This window comes from Engraulis encrasicolus, chromosome 7, assembly GCF_034702125.1.
Source record: "Engraulis encrasicolus isolate BLACKSEA-1 chromosome 7, IST_EnEncr_1.0, whole genome shotgun sequence".
Classification (NCBI taxonomy): Eukaryota; Metazoa; Chordata; class Actinopteri; order Clupeiformes; family Engraulidae; genus Engraulis; species Engraulis encrasicolus.
The window spans coordinates 8,764,670-8,784,581 of record NC_085863.1 but is presented as its reverse complement, the minus strand read 5'-3'; the positions used below and the strand labels follow the sequence as shown (position 1 = coordinate 8,784,581).

The following is a 19,912-nucleotide window of genomic DNA, read 5'->3' as shown; positions in this document are numbered from 1 at the left end:
CATAGTTAGTGGTAATTATGGAAGGGCAGTCCATGGGTAAATGGTTGGTTCCGACATCTGGGTCACCAGTTGTTATGGGTAGCAAATAGTGTGTCACAACCTTTGGGCTACAAGCCTGACACACATGACTGCCCCATGTGGACATACGGAGCACATCAGGCTCCTCCATTACTTCAGCTGAAGCACTTACAGAAAGCATGATAGAATTTAAAGGTCACTGTGTAGGATGGTGGCCAGAGTATGTATTGCAACTATGCTACTCATTGAAACTATGCTTCCTATTGCCAAATTTGATCTTTTCATGAAAAATTGCTAAATAATACATTATTATTTATCAGTATGACCAAAGTACAGTAAGTCTTGCAGCTACAAATGTCTATTTCTGCACATTCAAAATCGTGGACATGGAGAAGATCCACCTTTTCATGTATGTAAAAATGTTTTTTTTCCAGTCATAATGAATACTTTGAATTTGATGGTGGTGTTACTGTAAGTAACTTGAGTGCGAGAGGCTCGAGTGCGAGAGGTTCACGTACTGTTCAGTTGTTCTTTTCACACTGGATGGTCTGCATGTGCATTTTATCCGCGGGACTCAGCATCCCTTTCCCAGCCATCCCAGCCCATACATTCCAATGACAGCCTGCTCACAGCACGAGCATACCTGTGCAGGAAAAGAAACTCAAGTTCTACATATTTCCAAGTTGAAATGGGGACTTGTTCGGGCTCATGCTCACTGGCCTGTCCATGCGCCGCGCTGATACCGCACTTTGGACACGTTTCGCTCATGCCCCGTGCTTACAGTGCAAATGAGCCGTTAGACGGGCCCCAAACCCACAGACCAACAGATTTGCATGTAAACACACCTGTATTATCAACAAGTGTCGGTCGCCATGAATTAAAACTCTCCCACGCACACCCATTCGAAGTTCAAAACAGGGTGTAACAATCATTCCGGTGTCCGTGGACTTCCAGGACTTTCCCTAAACTCAAATTGAGCAATTGCATGAGTGAGTTTGAACACAGTGTCTCCTTTCTTAAAATTATGGTCAGACGTAGCTCCAGTTGTGGCTGTTGATTAGGTCTGCCAAAGATTTCAAGGCACACTGCTGGTGAAGTTAATTAATTAAAGGCTTTTTAACTTCACCAGCAGTGTGCCTTGGAATCTTTGGCAGACCTTATCAACAGCCACAACTGGAGCTAAGTCTGACCATAATTTTAAGAAACTTTATTTCCTTGAGCCAAAGAGCACCTGCTAAAGAGAAAAAAGTGAAGCAGCACTCCTCCATGATCAACATTCCCTAGTGAACAGTTGAACTTCCTGGCCGGGCAGGTGATGTGTAGGAGTTACAACTCAAAAGTGGACAATCAGGCGTCAGGAAAAAAGCAACACCACGTTATTTGTTTACTATACAAACCCCAACTCCGATGAAGTTGGGACGTTTGGTAAACAGTGAATAAAATCAAAATGCTATCATTTTCAAAACATTCAAGCTATTCATTAGATGGAGAATAGTGAAAAGACAACATATTAAGTGTTAAAACCGAGGAAAAAGATTGTTTTGGGGGACATATGTACTCATTTCTAATTTGATAAATCCAACACGTCTCAAAAGAGTTGGGACGGGGACAATAAATGGCAGCAAATGTCGAGGAAGACTACAAACAAAACAAAAGACAACACTTAACAGTTAACTACATTAACGATGAGATGATTTTATATAAAAAACAGTGTTAATTCCTGTCTTGGACATGATTTCACCAGCTTAAATGGTGGGTGTATTCCTTGTCATGTTGTGCAATGTTTTCAGTTCTGTAGTGCTTACAGTGTGACAGGTCTTGACCAAAAACCCACCATTTTATCACCTGCTGGTCCTTATGATGGAGCCAAACTGTTAAAACATAGTAGAGAATGCAATTTGACCTTACTATGTGGCAGTAATCGAAGATCTCCCTTCAAAATATAATGCATGAGTGGCTTTTCATGCTGTTTAAAACCCATTTATACCATTCAGCACTGTATTTAACTCTACAGATGAGTGAGAACATCTTAACCAATGCACTACTGCACCCGCATGCCATCATGGAGGCTGACTTTTGAAGCTAGCACTAACACAAGTTGGATGGTCCATTTTCACTGTAGCACAGGATGTGCTATGCTCTATTATTGTCAAAAAGAATGGACTTCTACAACTTCTGCTGACTTCTGTAAGCAAAGGACAGTTTCCCATGTCTTCTGGGTCTATTTCAAGTGAGCTCAGGTGCTTAGGAGAATGTTACACCCCTGTATCATTTTCATGCATTAAGCATTCTTAATATGGTCAATTTTCAATAGCTCTAATTCCTGGAGTGCTAGAGTGAGACTACAACCAATATATATTTCATGATGTCATGAACCTATACAATGATTTTATTAACAAAAATATGTCTTATATACACTCAATCGTACTAAATCAAAGGGAATTCAAAAATGTATGTAATAACTATGGTAATTATTCCCTTTGCATCTTTAATTCTGAGTGACTCAGCCTCTCTGTGATGATCTTATACCTGGACACCTATATTGTCCGTCAGTACAATTCATTTTGAAATGTTCTTCTTTGTTGTTTTATCTTATTTGGATGTTTACTGAATTTCACTGATCCCCGTCCCAACTCTTTTGAGACGTGTTGGATTTATCAAATTAGAAATGAGTACATATGTCCCCCAAAACAATATTTTTTCTCGGTTTTAACACTTAATATGTTGTCTTTTCACTATTCTCCATCTAATGAATAGATTGAATGTTTTGAAAATGATAGCATTTTGATTTTATTCACTGTTTACCAAACGTCCCAACTTCATCGGAGTTGGGGTTTGTATTATTTCTATTCGCCAGGGCTATTTGGAGGTAATCTTTGCCCGGTTCAGACTCGGTCTCGAACTCACGACTTCACAAGTAACTCCACTTGGCCTCAGTGGGAGACATAGACTGCAAACACATGCAATATTGGCCATATTTGATTTAAAACAAGTTATTGATTATTCTGTTTACATATGTGGAGGACTGTTGTGCTACTACAGCAGAATACCCTTGGAATACATCCAAATTTGGAGTCAATAAAGACTTACCATGACTCGTGCTCAAACAGAACACTGCCAATATTCCATTTAAAATCGGAATATTTTCGACCTGTAACTGCGCTCATAGACGTGCCAAATGAATTTAAAACTGAGCTGCTCGCTCAGTAACTTGTAAGGCATGTGCGAAGCAAAATCAAACATTTGTTAGGCATGTATTCACAAATGTGTTGTTCATGCACAATAAGGGATTTATTACCAATTTAACCTTAGTAAGGACCTAGTAGGCCTTAGTGTTTGCTTAGTACATGCCTTACAAGTTACTTATCCAGGCATTAACATTGTATGCATTAGTGCTTATAGCGCTTATAGCGATAGTGTTACTTCTCATTCTGTTAAGAAGAAAGATTGTTCATATCCCAGATTAAGATACAAGACAAAGCTTGACACGGCTTTTAGAGTGAGGAGTCTACACACTTGAAATGCTTTTTTCTGTTTTATTTACATGTCAAACTTACGTTTCAACCATTGAAGTCGTCAGATTCTTTCATTTTGCTGTGGAAAGGTTTCAAGTGTGCAGATTAAAAACCTACTATGCGTTTTGTCCTGACACACAGTTCACCATATCTTGCGTGGTCTTCCCCCACCCCCGTGTGCTCTTATCTTGTCACTCCCCTCTATTTCCTGTTTAGTCTGGGCTGTTTCCTGTTATCTCACCTCTTCTGTGTCTGGAGTAAATTTCTCACTTTTAGTTTCCCAGGGTTTTTATGTCTGTACGTCTTATCTGGCACTATTTCTGTGATCAGTCTGATGTTCTGCCATGTGCAGTGGAGTGTGTCTTTATGTGCGTGCTTGTGTGTGCCTGCGTGCGTGCGTGCGTGCGTGCGTGCGTGCGTGCGTGCATGCGTGCGTGAGTGAGAGAGATACAGAGAGAGACACAGAGAGTGTGTGTGTGTGTGTGTGTGTGTGTGCGTGTGTGCGTGTGCGTCTCTCTCTCTCTCTCTCTCTCTCTCTCTCTCTCTCTCTCTCTCTCTCTCTCTCTCTCTCTCTGTGAGAGTGTGGCATGTGTCACATTCTGGTGATAAACATGCCATTTTCTGTCTAATGTTAAGTCATTCTCAGACGTCCTCTCTTGTAGTGTGCAGTTGAATCAGTAAAGTATTAGCGTATTAGTGCCTATTTATTGTAATCAAAGTCCTTAATCACCCCCCCCCACCCCCGTCACACTATCCATTTCTCCTTGCTTCTCCTTCGTCACATCTCTCTCTTTTTCTCTTTCTGTTCATCTGCTCTATCTCTTCTTCTTCTTCTTCTTCTCCTCCCTCCCCCGCTCTCTCCCCCCTCTCCTTCCATCCTTCTCTCTCTCTCTCTTTCTCTTTCTGTTCATCTGCTCTATCTCTTCTTCTTCTTCTTCTTCTTCTCCTCCCTCCCCCACTCTCTCCCCCTCTCCTTCCATCCGTTATTTGTGTCTTGAAATGTCAATGTGGGCATTTGTGTATTTGTGTATTAATGTAAGCTACTGGATACCTGAATTTCCCCCTGGGGATCAATAAAGTTACTCTACTCTACTCTACTCTACTCTACTCTACTCTACTCTACTCTACTCTACTCTACTCTACATTTATGTTTTTTATGGTGAGACGAAAGATACATTTCATGCTTGCATGACAAATAAAGTATATTCTATTCTATTCTCTTCTATTCTCTCTCCACCTCCATCTCAGAGGAGTCCAATAAGCGTCTCTTCTTCTTCTTCTCCCTCCTCCACTCTCTCCCCCTCTCCTTCCATCCCTCTCTCCACCTCCTCCAGAGGAGTCCAATAAGCGTCACCCCTTCCCGTGCCCCACCTCCTACCGCACGGCGCTCAGCCACTACCTGGACGTCACCAGCCCCCCGCGCACCAACGTCCTGTACGAGCTGGCCCAGTACGCAGCCGACCCCCAGGACCAGGACATGATGAGGAAGATGGCCTCCGTCACACCCGAGGGCAAGGTAACGCTACAGTGGTCAGTGGTGTGTGTGTGTGCGTGTGTGTGTGTGTGTGTGTGTGTGTGTGTGTGTGTGTGTGTGTGTGTGTGTGTGTGTGTGTGCCCAGGACCAGGACATGATGAGGAAGATGGCCTCCGTCACACCCGAGGGCAAGGTACGCTACAGTGGTCAGTGACAGTGTGTGTGTGTGTGTGTGTGTGTGTGTGTGTGTGTGTGTGTGTGTGTGTGTGTGTGTGTGTGTGTGTGTGTGTGTGTGTGTGTGTGTGTGCATGTGTGTGTTTGTGTGTGTGTGTGAAAGACAGGGAGAGAGAGAGCTGCCCGAAGGAAAACTAGGTGTGTGTGTGTGTGTGTGTGTGTGTGTGTGTGTGTGTGTGTGTGTGTGTGTGTGTGTGTGTGTGTGTGTGTGTGTGTGTGTGTGTGTGTGTGTGTGTGTGTGTGTGTGAAAGACAGGGAGAGAGAGAGCTGCCCGAAGGAAAACTAGGTGTGTGTGTGTGTGTGTGTATGTGTGTGTGTGTGTGTGTGTGTGTGTGTGTGTGTGTGTGCGCTTGTGTGTGCGTGTGTGCGCACTGCACACGTGTGTGTCTGTCTACTTGTGTGTGTGTGTGTGTGCATGTGCTTGTGTGTGTGATAGTCTAAGAGAGACAGAGAACTGGTCCAGTATGTCACTCAGCATCAGCCAGTGGTCATTAAACACAGTCAAGCACTGCTGCTTTGTCAGTAGACAGGGTGCAGCTCTTCACATACTGTACTTGCTGCGATGACGGTATGTGCCAGTCAGACACACTCCTGTAGTTTTCAGAGTGAGAAGTCCGCACACGTACAGTAGAATCCTTTTTGTTCTATTTTATTACTTTTTCATGGCTGCCATGAAAAAATAAAATACAACAAAAAGGATTCTAAGTGTGCGGACTTCTCACTCTGAAAACTACAGTTGCCCTTCGTCCTGCACCTTTCCCTGGGATGTGCACAATCCTCTTCAACCAGACACATTCCTGCTCTCCATAGCAACCGCTACAAACAACAACAACAGAGCGCCAGTAGCAAACGACATCAAAGGAAGGAAGCAACAAACAAACCACAATCAGCAAACAGCACGGTGATCGAGCAACAACCTACCTACGCCATTCATTCAAGCAACAATGATATCATACTTGTACAATCAAAGTCTGCTCCTTTATGTATTACTTTTTCAGGATTTTGATTTTCATTGACAAAGTAAGATGCCCAGTTGAAAACATTACATGGTGTCAGAAACGTTCAAACATTCAAAATAAAAGAATAAAAAGTATTCAAACAAACATGCTGGTCTAGTCATGATTAGTAGAAGTACTACTGACGCAATCCATTCTACTATATGCAAACCAGATTCAAGGTCTTTCATTTTAACCACTACTTAAGCGATTAGGCAAAAGCTTTTTAAGTCAGTAATTAAAGTCACAGGCTTGTAAGTAGCCAGAGGAATGCCTAGAATGGCTGATTACCATTGGCCAACCAGTTCTGGAGGTATGGAAAAAAGGTACAAGACGTTTCAATGTGTTTCACAGGTATTTCTTTTGTTTGTCTGACATTTTGCTCTTTTGTTTGTTTGACAAGACTAATGACCCCTAACAATGCATATCTAAAGACAGATAGACAGCCGAACAGATCTTTATCTCTTTACCAGAGGCGCATCTTGTCACCAGGCTAAGCAGGCAGCCGCTTGGGGCCCCCGAGCCCCTGGACGGTGGATAACAGTTCACACTTTGTTGCAGTAGTGCAGTGATTCTCAAAGTTCTTCACCACTTTGTCCCCCCAAAAATGTAGAGGGACCACCTGTCCACTGAATTGACAGTTGACAGGTGCTAATTTGACACTGCTCATTTCGATACAAATCCCTTACTTTTTATTCACATAACAAGACAGTCTAATTGTTATGAAAATAAGACTTCAGCTTCAGCTATGCTTAGCTTTGTAATAATGTTAAAAATATAGCCTACTGCTAGCTTGTCTTGGAAAAGTAGGAATCCCCTCGCGGACCACCTGAGCTCTGTCGCGGACCACCAGTGGTCCCGGGACCACACTTTGAGAATCACTGCAGTAGTGGCATTTATTCCAAATGTTCACTCCTTTGACATCTCGCTTGGGGTCCCAGCTGTACCTAGAGTCACCTTTGCTCTTTACTAAGATCTCTCTGTGTGTGATTGATATTCTGCGTGTAAAATCCTTGCGCTTTGTGTTGGCAGATTCAAAGGCTGATCAGTGACTTGAAATCCAGATAGTAGAGCAAACTGACGTCTTTTTAATTTTTGGACAGTGGCTTTGGACAGTGATATGAAATTGAGCTTCTCATGTCAGCCAATTAATTTCATGGAATCTGTGGATTATGAAATTATGAGTGGATTTAATACGCCTTTTAAAACCCACACAATAACGGACTGCACTCCAAGTCACTGATTCAAGTTTATTACTCATCAGACATAAAAAATAAACTATATAACAATAAACTTTGAACTGTAACTTGGAGTGCAGCTAGCTGTCCTTTGTCGTTATATTTCTTTCAGAATAAGCACCCAGTTACCGGTACTTTTACATTTGAAGTGTTCATTCATTCATTCTTTATTTGTGACAGACACAATGGTCCATATCATACATATACAGATTACAAAAGGTTAAATTGTAAATTGTTGAGCATGTCATATTTAGTTTATGGCTTTAATCTTTTTAACCCTCTGCAGGCGTTGTACCAGAGCTGGGTGCTGGAGCCCCAGAGGCACATCCTTGCCATGCTGGAGGACATCCGCACGCTGAGGCCCCCTGTGGACCACTTGTGTGAACTGCTGCCAAGGTTACAGCCACGGTACTACTCCATCGCCTCTTCTGGCAAGGTAAGAGAACCAGGGGTGAGTTTCTCAGAAGGGAAGTTGTTACCCTGTTAGCAACTTCGGTAGTAGCCAATGGGAAAATGCATTGAAAGCAACGAAGTAGCTAATGTAGTAAGCAACTTTGGTTTTGAGAAATTCACCCCAGCTTTGGTATTGAGAAGTTACCATCACCACCACCGGTTTCTTTCTCTCTTAGTAGTTGTTACATATAGTGAGTGTCTTTTTTTCTGCACACGTCACCGGGCAGATGTAAAACTCCTGCACACTGATCATTTTGTGGTACATTTTTTTCACCATGCTTTGGACTTAGAACTTCATCAGGTAAATGAAGATACTAGAAAAGCACTTGTAGATCATCTACTCCCTCCTCCTCATCATCTTCCTCATCGTGACCTTCTCCTCCTTCTCCTCCTTCTCCTCCTCCTCCTCCTCATCAACATCAATATACTGTATATATAATATCCTGCTGGGGAAGCAGGAGTACATGTTATATGTTCTGCTAGACATATTTGTCACAACGCATTAAACATAGATTACCACTACCATAACCTACGTAGATCAGTGATTTTCAACCTATGGGCCAGGGCCCACTGGTGAGCCCTGAAGGTATACCAAGTGGGCCTTGAAATAATATTCTAAAAATTATAATCACACTTTGTGTGTGTTGCTGCTGATTTATGTGAGTTTTATTCGTAATCGGGTCAGAGGTGGGCCCCGAACATTTGTGACAATTTCGAGTGGGCCCCAAGTTGGAAAAGGTTGGGAACCCCTGACGTAAATGATTGATAGACAATTTTAATGGGATCAGGAGTACCTTTCTTCTGCCCTCGACCATTCAGGGGATATACACTGTGCTCTAATCTGAACTAAATGATTGTCAGCAGGCATATCTATCTGCCTGAGTTTTGCCATATATGGCTGGCTTCATCCTGTACGTAAGCCACACCACACTGATGGCAGTACAGAGTGACGTCAGTTCCATGAAGAGGTCGACGCTCTGTGCCATTTTCAGATCTAAGTAAACAGGATGTGTGTGGTCTTTAACACCTCCACTGTTGACTGGTGATGTCATCTTGAAATGTGGACATTTGTGGTCTTTTGCACTTCTCCTATAAATATAGCACAACTAAACTGACACCTCTGTCCTCTCTTGCACTTCATGTCAGTCGGTAAAATGTCAGTCTTGTGTATGTCTATGTCCTGGCATGGTATAGAGAGAAAACGTCATTTCATTTTCCTTGTATGACTTGTGCATATGAAAAAAGTGACAATAAAAGCTGACTCGACTTGACTTCACTTCACTTTTCCCATGTATGTATTATAAGCGAAACCATGACCAAAGTTTCATCATCCGTCCTGAGAGCTACAAGAAATAACTGTTACAAAAAATGATTAATAAATTATACTCTACTCCAATGTTAAAGGCCGAGTATTTAGGATGGTGGCCAGAGTAGACATTGCAGCTACAGGATGCTGCCTGCAACTATGCTGCCCATTCCCCAATTTAATTTAAATACATATACGGTATATATAAACTTTATTACAGGCTCAGGGCCCAATAGGCAGACACACAACATATACATAGAAATAGAATGTGCAGGAAAAATAAGAAATAATAATAAAAACAAAAACAGCAATGATGCCAAAGCATATACAAACTATGCCATGACGGTCTTAAAAGGCAGCCATATCAATATTTCCACATATATGATTGGTATCGGACAGAGCTATATCTGGCACTTGTGACATCATTATAATGCAGTTTTCAGACTTATCCAAACGGCACATGAACTTAAACATTAGGTTCCTGAGGAGAGCCTGTAAAGTACATAGTCCTGAGTCACAAAATAGTTTACTATATATACTAAGTAATATATTAATGTTTACTGGTCTGACCAAAGTACTGTAAATTTGGCAGCTAAAGATGTTAATTACCTCCGCCAAGGAGGTTATGTTCTTGGTCACATTGGTCTGTCTGTCTGTCTGTCTGTCTGTCAGCAAGACAACACAAAAAGTTATGAGCGGATTTTGATGAAATGTTGTGGAGTTGTTGGAAATGATTTTGGTGGCAATCCAGATCGTTATCCGGTTCCAGGATTTTTTTTTTTAAGATTCTTCACCATTGCGGCATAGGGTGAATTTTGACATTCCAGTTTCTAAATCCACAAGACAAGGCAGAAGGACTTGAAAAAAAGGGTGTAACATAGTCAAATGTTCTATCAAACAGCTTCCTTGGTGGAGGTCTGCACTCTCTGAGTGCATTTCTATGTATGAGAAAAGTGTCATTTTCCCAGTCATAATGAATGCTTAGAAATTGATGGTGGTGGAAATCACTCATGAAGATTTGTGGATGAGAGGAATACATTCTGGAAGTAAACAACTTTATTTTTCACACACCGCGCTCTTCCGTCTTGTTGGTGCGTCTCTGAAGTAATCTAGTAGTAAGGAAATGGATCGCACTCAGTTTTTCTTCTTTTCTTGTTGTTTTCTTTTTATTTTAGCATTGCAGGGACTGACATGACAGACGTCTCACAGAGGTGACACTGAAGAAGGCTCTGTGCAGCCGAAACGTCTGTCATGTCAGTCCCTGCAATGACATAAAATGACATCCTCAACCTTTAAAGGGACATTGTGCAGGAAATGGACAAAAAAGGTACTGCAACTATGCTGCTCATTGAAACTGGGCTGCCTGTTGCCAAATTTGATCTTTACACGAAAGATTACTAAGTAATAAACACATATTTTCTAGTATGGTCCAAGTACAGTCCTTTTTTCAGCTAAAAATGGCTATTTTTGGAAATTCAAAATGGCGGACCATGGGGAAGATCCCCCTTTTCATGAATGAAAAGTGACATTTTTCCAGTCATAATGAATACTTAGAATTTGATGCTGGTGGTAAGTATTCATGAAAAGGTAACATTAGTGAATGGGCAGCATGAATTCTGGAAATAAACAACTAAACATCTCACACAAGTGTCCCTTTAAACATGCATTCTGTTCTCCCTGTCCGTCTCCCCGCAGGTCCACCCGACGTCGGTGCACGTCTGCTGCGTGGTGGTGGAGTACACAACCTCAACGGGGCGCACCAACAAGGGCGTGGCCACCACCTGGCTCCGGAACAAGATGGCCGACGGCACCGACAACGGCCACCCCGAAGCGGCGCTGGTGCCCCTCTACGTGCGCAAGTCCCAGTTCCGCCTGCCCTTCAAGCCCAGCACGCCCATCGTCATGATCGGGCCGGGCACGGGCATCGCTCCCTTCATGGGCTTCCTGCAGGAGCGCGTCTGGCAGAAGGAGCAAGGTGTGACCCATAGCAAAGCTAGCCTGGTCCTGACCATCCCATAATACTATCATTTCCATTTCGTATTCATGGTCTGGACTTTGTTTGATCTGACGCGATTGCAGGAAGCAGGAAGGGCATTTTCGGAAAAATCAGGATTTAACCTGTCAACAAACATGTCTGACGTCTATCTATGGCGATGTAGGACCGTTTAACAGACATGTCTGACAGAACATCCTACCGTAGGATAAAATTACAATGTAGGACCGTTTGTCAGAACACCGGCGCAAATCCTACCGGTCAACATCGCTCCACAGAGGACAGGTACCAGACGTAGTGCGGAGCCAAGTGTCTTGGCGGAAGTACGTAGGATGGCGCGCGAGGCTATAGCAAAGCAGCACTGGGTACTTAATCATAGTACAGTGTAGTGTAGTGTAGTGTAGTGTACATAGTATACTGCCTTACAAAGGCAAAGTGCAGTGACTACACCAACACTGAAACTGAGAAAAAGTATTGGTGTTAGGCTGGATATTGTAGTTACTGCAAATTTCACATAGCAATATCTCTAAAACGGGATACATTTTAGACCATAAGACTTTGTCATAAGATAAAGGAGGTGTTCTGAAGACCATTTTCAGTCTAAACTCAATCTTGACAAAAATATGAAGTTACTGCACTTTGCTTTGTACCGCAGTGTGGTGCGGTGTAGTGTAGTGCAATGTAATGTAGTGTAGTAACCGTTCTATAGTATCTCTCTTGGACTTGCTTCCTGTCTCTATTCACTGCTCTAGCTTCAATAAAGCCACAAAAGCCACATACAAATATCCAGAAAAAGAAGAAAAGAGCAGAGGCCCTCTGAAGATATTTTAAAAGCCTTTGATATAACATGGCGAAGCTATTTAAAAACACAATGGCCTACACATTGCGGCCATATTGGCCTTCATAAGGGCATCCATAAAAATATATATTTTAAAAAATGAACTACAGGGAGTATAGCAGAGGATGAGAGTTACTCCGCCTGGCTTCAAACCTGGGCCTCTTCTTACACCACTTCACCAAAGTGCCAAGGTCATTGGCAGGAAACTAAGAGCATACCCACAACCGTAAGGGCTTCCGCACACCGGCTCCGACAAAGTGCTGAGCACTGCTCAGCTAAAATTCGATTCCATGGTTTTCAATAGAACCACGGACACTGGCGCCGATGTCCGCGGACATTCTCCGATGTCGGATAGCAATTAGAGACGAGTTCTATTTTGTCGGCGCCGCCCATTGACTATCAATGCAATGTTCGGGTGAAATTGGGTTTGGGGGTCCGAATTCTGTCGGAAGCAAAAGTGCGCCGCACTTTGTCGGAGCCGGTGTGCAGAGGCCCTAATGTTGGTCACACTATCACTGTGACCCAAAGCAGCATTGCAATTAAAATCTCAGCTAGGAGATTAGAGTGATATGAACAGATAGAGAGGCCAGGCATAATGCTGAGAAAATGCACTGAGATTAAAGTAGACAGGGGCTGAGGTGTTTCCAAGATCAGCCCAAATTAGAAAACAAACATTGTATTATTCCTTTCCGTTTATTCTTTTTACATTACATTACATTGCATTGCATTTGGCAGACGCTTTATAACCAAAGCGACTTTCAAAAGAGGACATAATCATAGCCAACATCACTAGTAAATAGTGCACAGGAAATATACAGAACTTATCTTATCTTCCGTAACTTCCAATTAGGATAATGGATAAGAGACCATCAGTGAAATGATTTAAGTGCCAAAACAATAATATCCTTACTAGACCTGGATACCAAGCTTTTTAAAATGTTGCCAAATCAAGAGTGTTTGCAATTTCAAAGAAAGAATGTTTAATCACGTACAGTAGTTCTCTCTGATCATGTGGGGTCATTGGGCTTTGTATATTATTATATTATATATCGTGCTAACTGCCCTGGGGTGAGTTTCTCAAAAGAGACGTTGTTAGCCTGTTAGCAACTTCGGTAGTTGCCAATGGGAAAATGCATTGAAAACAACAAAGTAGCTAATGTAGTAAGCAACTTTGGTTTTGAGAAATTCATCCCTGATGTGTGGCCTTATGACATGCCACTGTACTTGCCAAAACAAACAAACAGCAAAAAAAGATGGCTGACAATAACATATTTGCTTATTCTGAACATGCGAGAGATTGTTTGCTATGCCAAGTCACAGGTACAGTATTTCACCGGCTTCGGTTGAGTGACAGCTTTTCAAAATGCAAACAAAGGCTTAAACAAATGACGTCACTTCAGCACTGGGAATAGGCAGCTGATTTCAGAAAGTGGAGAAGACGCGCTCACACTATCGCCTAAATAGGCTACTTAACAATTCTTAACTGGGTGCTGAATCCCACAAAAACTTGAATGGATAAATGAAGCGAAGGACAGCACTCTTCAGATTTCTTTTTTGTTTATTCGCCCACGAACGTTTCGGGCAGAGCCCTTCTTCAGCGTGTAATGGCGTTTGCACCCATAGGTGGTAGGTGTGCCCTAAAATAGGGTGAACACCTGTGACCCCATGATTGACACCCAAAGTTACATGTGACTTCCCCCAGGGGGAGTGAAATCAGATTATACTGTGTTACAAAAACTGATACCATATATCCCAGAATGGAAAAGTAAAATTAAATGGTGGTGACAGGGATAAGTTGCTACTACAGAGAGAAGCTTATTGGATCCACCAGCTCGATACACTTATTCCAAAAGGCATGAATGAGGAATTGGTTCTGAGTTGTTTCTTGTAAGATGTGTGTATGTAAGATGTTTTTGTAAATAGGGGTAAAATATTATGACTCTATGGGCTATAGATTTTTTGTTAGAAGAATGACATTTTGTTAGAAGAATGACATTGTGTAGGCCTAGCCTTCTTCAAATAATCATCTTTATGATTAAGTTTTTTGTTTTTCAATTATTACTTATGTATTTAATTTTACTTTTCCATTCTGGGATATATGGTATCAGTTTTTGTAACACAGTATAATCTGATTTCACTCCCCCTGGGGGAAGTCACATGTAACTTTGGGTGTCAATCATGGGGTCACAGGTGTTCACCCTATTTTAGGGCACACCTACCACCTATGGGTGCAAACGCCATTACACGCTGAAGAAGGGCTCTGCCCGAAACGTTCGTGGGCGAATAAACAAAAAAGAAATCTGAAGAGTGCTGTCCTTCGCTTCATTTATCCAGCTGATTTCAGAGACAGGTAAACTTGTATTGTTCTGCCTAGCGGAGACATAATGTCGCAATCCCAAGGACAACACCGTTTGTCATAGCCCTGACAGCACACACAATGCACAGCTCTCTTTATAATCCCTTTTACTGATATTATGGAAACAACCAATAAGGCTTTAAGGAATTTTGTTTCTCGCTGTTTGCTACAGATTTTTTACTGTATGTACATTTTCACTTTCCATAGAATCGGATGAGTACTTTCCCTCTTTAAACCATGATGTTTGGTCACCATGTTCTTAATCATGTACTGCATGTCTGAGAAATAAGTCACTCTCTTCTCCTTCCCTCTTATTCTCTCTCTGTTTCTCTGTCTCTCTGTCTCTCTCTCTCTCTTTCTCTCTCTCTCCCTCTCTCTCTCTCTCTGTCTCTCTCCCGTGCAGGTAAAGACGTAGGTGAGACGGTGTTGTATTACGGCTGTCGCCATAGAGACGAGGACTTCCTGTACCAGGAGGAGCTGGAGGAGCTGGAGAGGGGGGGCGTCCTGACACAGCTGAACGTGGCCTTCTCCAGAGACCAAGAACACAAGGTAGAGAGAGAGAGAGAGAGAGAGAGAGAGAGAGAGAGAGAGAGAGAGAGTGTGAGAGTGAGTGAGAGAGTGTGTGAGAGTGTGAGAGTGAGTGAGTGAGTGAGTGAGAGAGAGAGAGAGAGAGAGAGAGAGAGTGTGAGAGAGAGTGTGAGAGTGTGAGAGTGTGAGAGAGAGTGAGAGAGAGTGTGAGAGAGTGTGAGAGTGAGTGAGTGAGTGAGTGAGTGAGAGAGAGAGAGTGTGAGTGAGAGAGAGAGAGAGAGAGAGAGAAATAGGGAGGGAGGGATGGGAGGGAGGGAGGGGGAGAGAGTGTGTGAGTGAGAGAGAGAGAGAGAGAGAGAGAGAGAGTGTGAGAGACTGAGTGAGTGAGTGAGTGAGAGAGAGAGGGAGAGAGAGAGAGGGAGGAGGGGGGGAGAGAGAGAGAGAGAGAGTGTGATAGAAAGAGAGAGTGTGTGAGTGAGTGAGAGAGAGAGAGAGAGAGTGAGTGAGTGAGTGAGTGAGTGAGTGAGTGAGTGAGTGAGTGAGTGAGTGAGTGAGTGAGTGAGTGAGAGAGAGAGAGAGAGAGAGAGAGAGAGAGAGAGAGAGTGAGTGAGTGGACGCTACCATGATGAAAAGAAATCCATGAAACTTACAAATTAGGCACACATGCCCATTTCCTCTACCGTATAATGCTTATTGCAACATGTAATAAACATTATAGATGTAATGTGTACCATATTTGATAATAGTAATACACACATTTGATAATATTGCTTTTCATGACAATCCAAGAGTGAAAAACATGTAGACAGTACAACCATGCAGAGGTAGGGAGAACAACAGCACACAGCTGACAGCAGCAGCAACAACAGATCTGGGGGGTATGCTAAGAACATGGTTAAGTTATAAACCTGGCTTAGTTAACCTACAGCAGACGTCACCAACGTGGTTCCTGCGGGAGCCAGGTTGCCCTCCAGGAGCTTCTGAGGTGCCCACCAAGGAAGTTAATAAACAGTCACGACTACATGATTTTAGTCACAGTTAATGCTTTTCTTAATTTAAATATGAGATTATTTCTTCATAGCCTATAAAGAATATTTCCTTATAACTCATAAGCCAATTACCATTCAATCTAGTGTGATGTGTAAGTGAGTAATCCAGACATCAGTAGAGGATTTTGAACAAAAGTAGCCCTCGGGTAGCTCTCAGTCGCCCTCGGATAGCTCTTGGTAGCCCTCTGACCCAGAAAGGTTGGGGACCCCTGATCTACAGGAGGTGGTAAACCTGCTAATATGCTACATACCTGCAGGCATCATTTAGTCATGAAAATGAGGACTCCAGGCTCTTCTATTGGAGCTTCTCCATATCTGCCATTTTGAATTTCCAGAAATTGACATTTGTAGCTCAAAAACGTACTGTACTTTGATCATACTAGTAAATATTAGTTTATTACTATATTCATGAAAATATAACATTTGTCAAAAGGCAGCACCGTTTCAATGAACAGCATATTTGCAATACCTACTCTGGCCACAATCCTACATCTTGCGCCTTTAGGAAGATGCAAAATGTAAGTGCGAAATGGTGGCAAAGTGCAAAATGCTTGCAAACTTGCAGTTTTGAACAGTCTTTTGATTTTGATCAGCAGTGTGTGGTAATGTGTCGAAGGCCTGCAAGTGTCCTGTCACAAGTTCTTTACTAGTGTATGCAGGATATGAAAAAGCACAATACAGACTGAAATGAATGAGACCATGTTTCGTTGTTTACTTAAATGTTATGATATTTTTGTCACAATAACAATTGAGAAGGTGAGAAAGTGGATCGCACTTTTCTTCTTTTTATTTTTTAGTTTTTTACATAGTGTAGTCTACACTTCTGCTGCTATGTAAAAAGTAAAAAGAAGAAAAGAAGAACCCGAGTGCGATCCACTTTCTCACCTTCTAAGTTATTCAACTGGAGACGCACCACACGGAAGAGCGCGGTGTATCTGAACTACTACTTTCACAATAACAATTGCAAATGAAACAGGATAAAGATACCAGAATATATATATAAATATTTTAGGACATAAAAATGTAGAATGATACCATGTTTTGAGGTAGAATGCATAATCGTTACACAGAATACTGTAAGATTGCAATACTGTGGCATGAAACATCTTACCACTGATGGTAATCATTATCTACCTTTATCACGGAAGGAAGTCTATGCCGTCAACGCTGATATAGGCATGAAGGAGCCTTTTGTGCATACTCACACACTCACAACATTTTATAACATTTCTCCACTCTTGGTGATGTTGGCTTATACTGTCATGTTCCATGTTTTGTACACAGTAACTTTTCCAGTGTTAATTCAACATTTAGAGTATGATTAAATACTCTCTACAAGAGAGTGACACATGCAACTTTCTTAGTATTAAACAGTCGTTCACCACTTAGTAAAATGTAACGTCTTATCTAGCAAGGATGTTACACTTACTCAAGCCTGGGGGTCAAGTCTGATCCACAGTGTTCAGTTCAGTTCAGTTCAGTTCAACTTTATTGGTACCCGAAGGTAAACTGGGTTTGCAGTATAAAAGAGAAGATGGCTGTCCTTACATCAGAACCACAAGACACATGACACATAAACATGGAGTCTAAAAAACACATGTATGTTTCACAAAGAAATAAATAAAATGTTTGACAGTGTGATTTTATTTTGGCCTGGGAGATGGTTTCAAATGTGTATATCAATTAGCCCTCATACACCATTATTATAAAGAAATATGGCTTGAAAATGGCAGTTTGTTAGTCACAGGAATTGTGAATGGGCCCAGGCCAGTATAGCATATACAAGGGCATCATTAGTGATATCTCCTACTCATGTACAACAGAATATGTACTGGCACAATTGAACTTCCATATACGTGCATGATGGGAATGAGTGTTTGTGAAATGTAAGTATTAATTGCAAATGCACTGCAAATTCCATCCATTTTTTGAATAAATTTGGAGTTCAGCCTGTGACTTCATGTCAGATTTTGATTTTGGCCCTCTGTGAACTGTTGTACACCCTTGGTCTATAGAGTTAATTTGGTCCCAACTCTCTAATGCCTTTCCCACTGCAGGTTTTCTGGTAGGCCTACAGCTTGACACAACGCGACTCGGCCGACACTTTTTGCTTTACGATTGAGCTGTATCGTGCCAATTCGAAAATCAAAATCAGGCGTCTGAGTCATGCTGTGTCGAGCTGTAGGCCTCCCAGAAAACCTGCAGTGGAAAAGATGCATAAGTGTTGAATGGACTCTGAAAGAAATACTTTGTACATGTACTCTATGTCAGTGTTTCTCAACCAGGGTGCCGCAGGCCCCCCTCAGGGGTGCCGCGGAAACGTGGCTGATAAATAAATTATGTAATTTAATACATATTTGTCTAAATTAATAAAGTATTGCTTAGTCAGGGGAGTCTTTCATCTACCATTTATGCACAATAAAGTAACTTTAGATTGCCCTAGTAAGCTGCAACTTCGAACGTAGGTTGTGTGACGTCTCCAAATGTGTTACTTTTCTAAGCTTTTGTGGTATCCGATGCGATGCCATGTTACAGCTTGTTGCTTTGGGGTGCCTTGAAAATGTTCAGTAATTGAAAGGGTGCCTCGCCTAAAGGTTGATAAACACTGCTCTATGTAATGTGGATGCTCTGTGTCTTTCTGTCAGGTCTACGTCCAGCATCTGATGAAGAAGAACAAAGAGCACCTGTGGAAGCTGATCCACACACAGAATGCACACCTCTATGTCTGTGGGTAAGTGATGTGTAGAATGCACATCTCTATGTCTGTGGGTAAGTGATGTGTAGAATGCACACCTCTATGTCTGTGGGTAAGTGATGTGTACAGATCGCACACCTCTACTGTATATCTGTGGGTATGTGAAATACATACAGAATACACACCTGTACGTATGTCTGTGGGTACAGTAAGTGATGCACACACACACACACACACACACAACTACTACTCAGATACACAACTCTTAAGCTTAATGTTAGAGATTGATACACAAAATAATTCACACTTGTACCTTATATCCATGGGCACATTCTCTACTTTGTATGTATGTGGGTGAGTGGAAACCATGTGGGAAAATGGGCATTAAGTCATTATCAATGTAACTTGTCTGGATTTGAACAGGGGCAGAGAGTCAATATTGCGGATGTCAGGGGGGAGCGCATTCCACAGCTGAGGAGCAGAGCAGCTGAAAGCTCTATTCCCCATGGTACTAAGACGGGCAGAGGGGACAGAGAGGAGAATGGAGGAAGAGGAACGGAGGGGGCGGGAGGGAACAGCAATGTGAATAAGATTAGATAGATAAGGCGGGGCAGGATTGTGGATAGCCTTTAAGGTGTGGAGAAGTATTTTAAAATGAATTATATATTTGATAGGGAGCCAGTGGAGATGTTGCAGTGCAGGGGTAATATGGTGACAGGAAGGGGTTTTAGTAATGATGCGGGCAGCTGAGTTCTGGACCAGTTGGAGCTTGTGGAGAGATTTTTGAGGGAGACCAAAGAGGAGAGAATTACAGTAATCAATGCGGGAGGTGACAAGACTGTGGGAAAAGAATGGAGGTAGAAGGGGAAAAGTATGGTGAAGGTAAAAAGGTGAAATTGCAGTATGGTACAGTGTAGCATGAAATATGTGCTGTTTTTGACTGCAATTCTACTTTATTTCCATCACAGCATGCAATTCCCAGTTGTCATTTGGTCATCATAGTAGATACTAGAGTTTAGTAGTCTAGAACAGCATCTTGCAGCCAATCAACAGCAATCTAGACATGAGAAGCTTGGTTCGGAGACAGATGGACTCTTCACTTTGCGTTCCTGTTCAAAGGAACGAATTCAAATACTTCCTGTTGAATTCAAATACTTCCTGTTCAGTCCGTTATTGTGTTACCCTTCATTGTGCCATGTCACCACACATGCCCTTTACCC

General features: G+C 42.2%; 1 protein-coding gene across 1 annotated transcript in view; it reads left to right on the top strand.

Moving 5' to 3' along the window:
- Window positions 1-19,912, top strand: part of pora (P450 (cytochrome) oxidoreductase a) — a 47,525-nt gene that overhangs the window by 23,268 nt on the left and 4,345 nt on the right. The window contains exons 10-14 of the mRNA XM_063202828.1: window positions 4,868-5,049; window positions 7,761-7,910; window positions 10,929-11,208; window positions 14,824-14,969; window positions 18,643-18,728. Of these exons, the coding sequence (XP_063058898.1) occupies window positions 4,868-5,049; window positions 7,761-7,910; window positions 10,929-11,208; window positions 14,824-14,969; window positions 18,643-18,728 (844 nt within the window). The remainder of the gene's footprint in view (window positions 1-4,867; window positions 5,050-7,760; window positions 7,911-10,928; window positions 11,209-14,823; window positions 14,970-18,642; window positions 18,729-19,912) is intronic.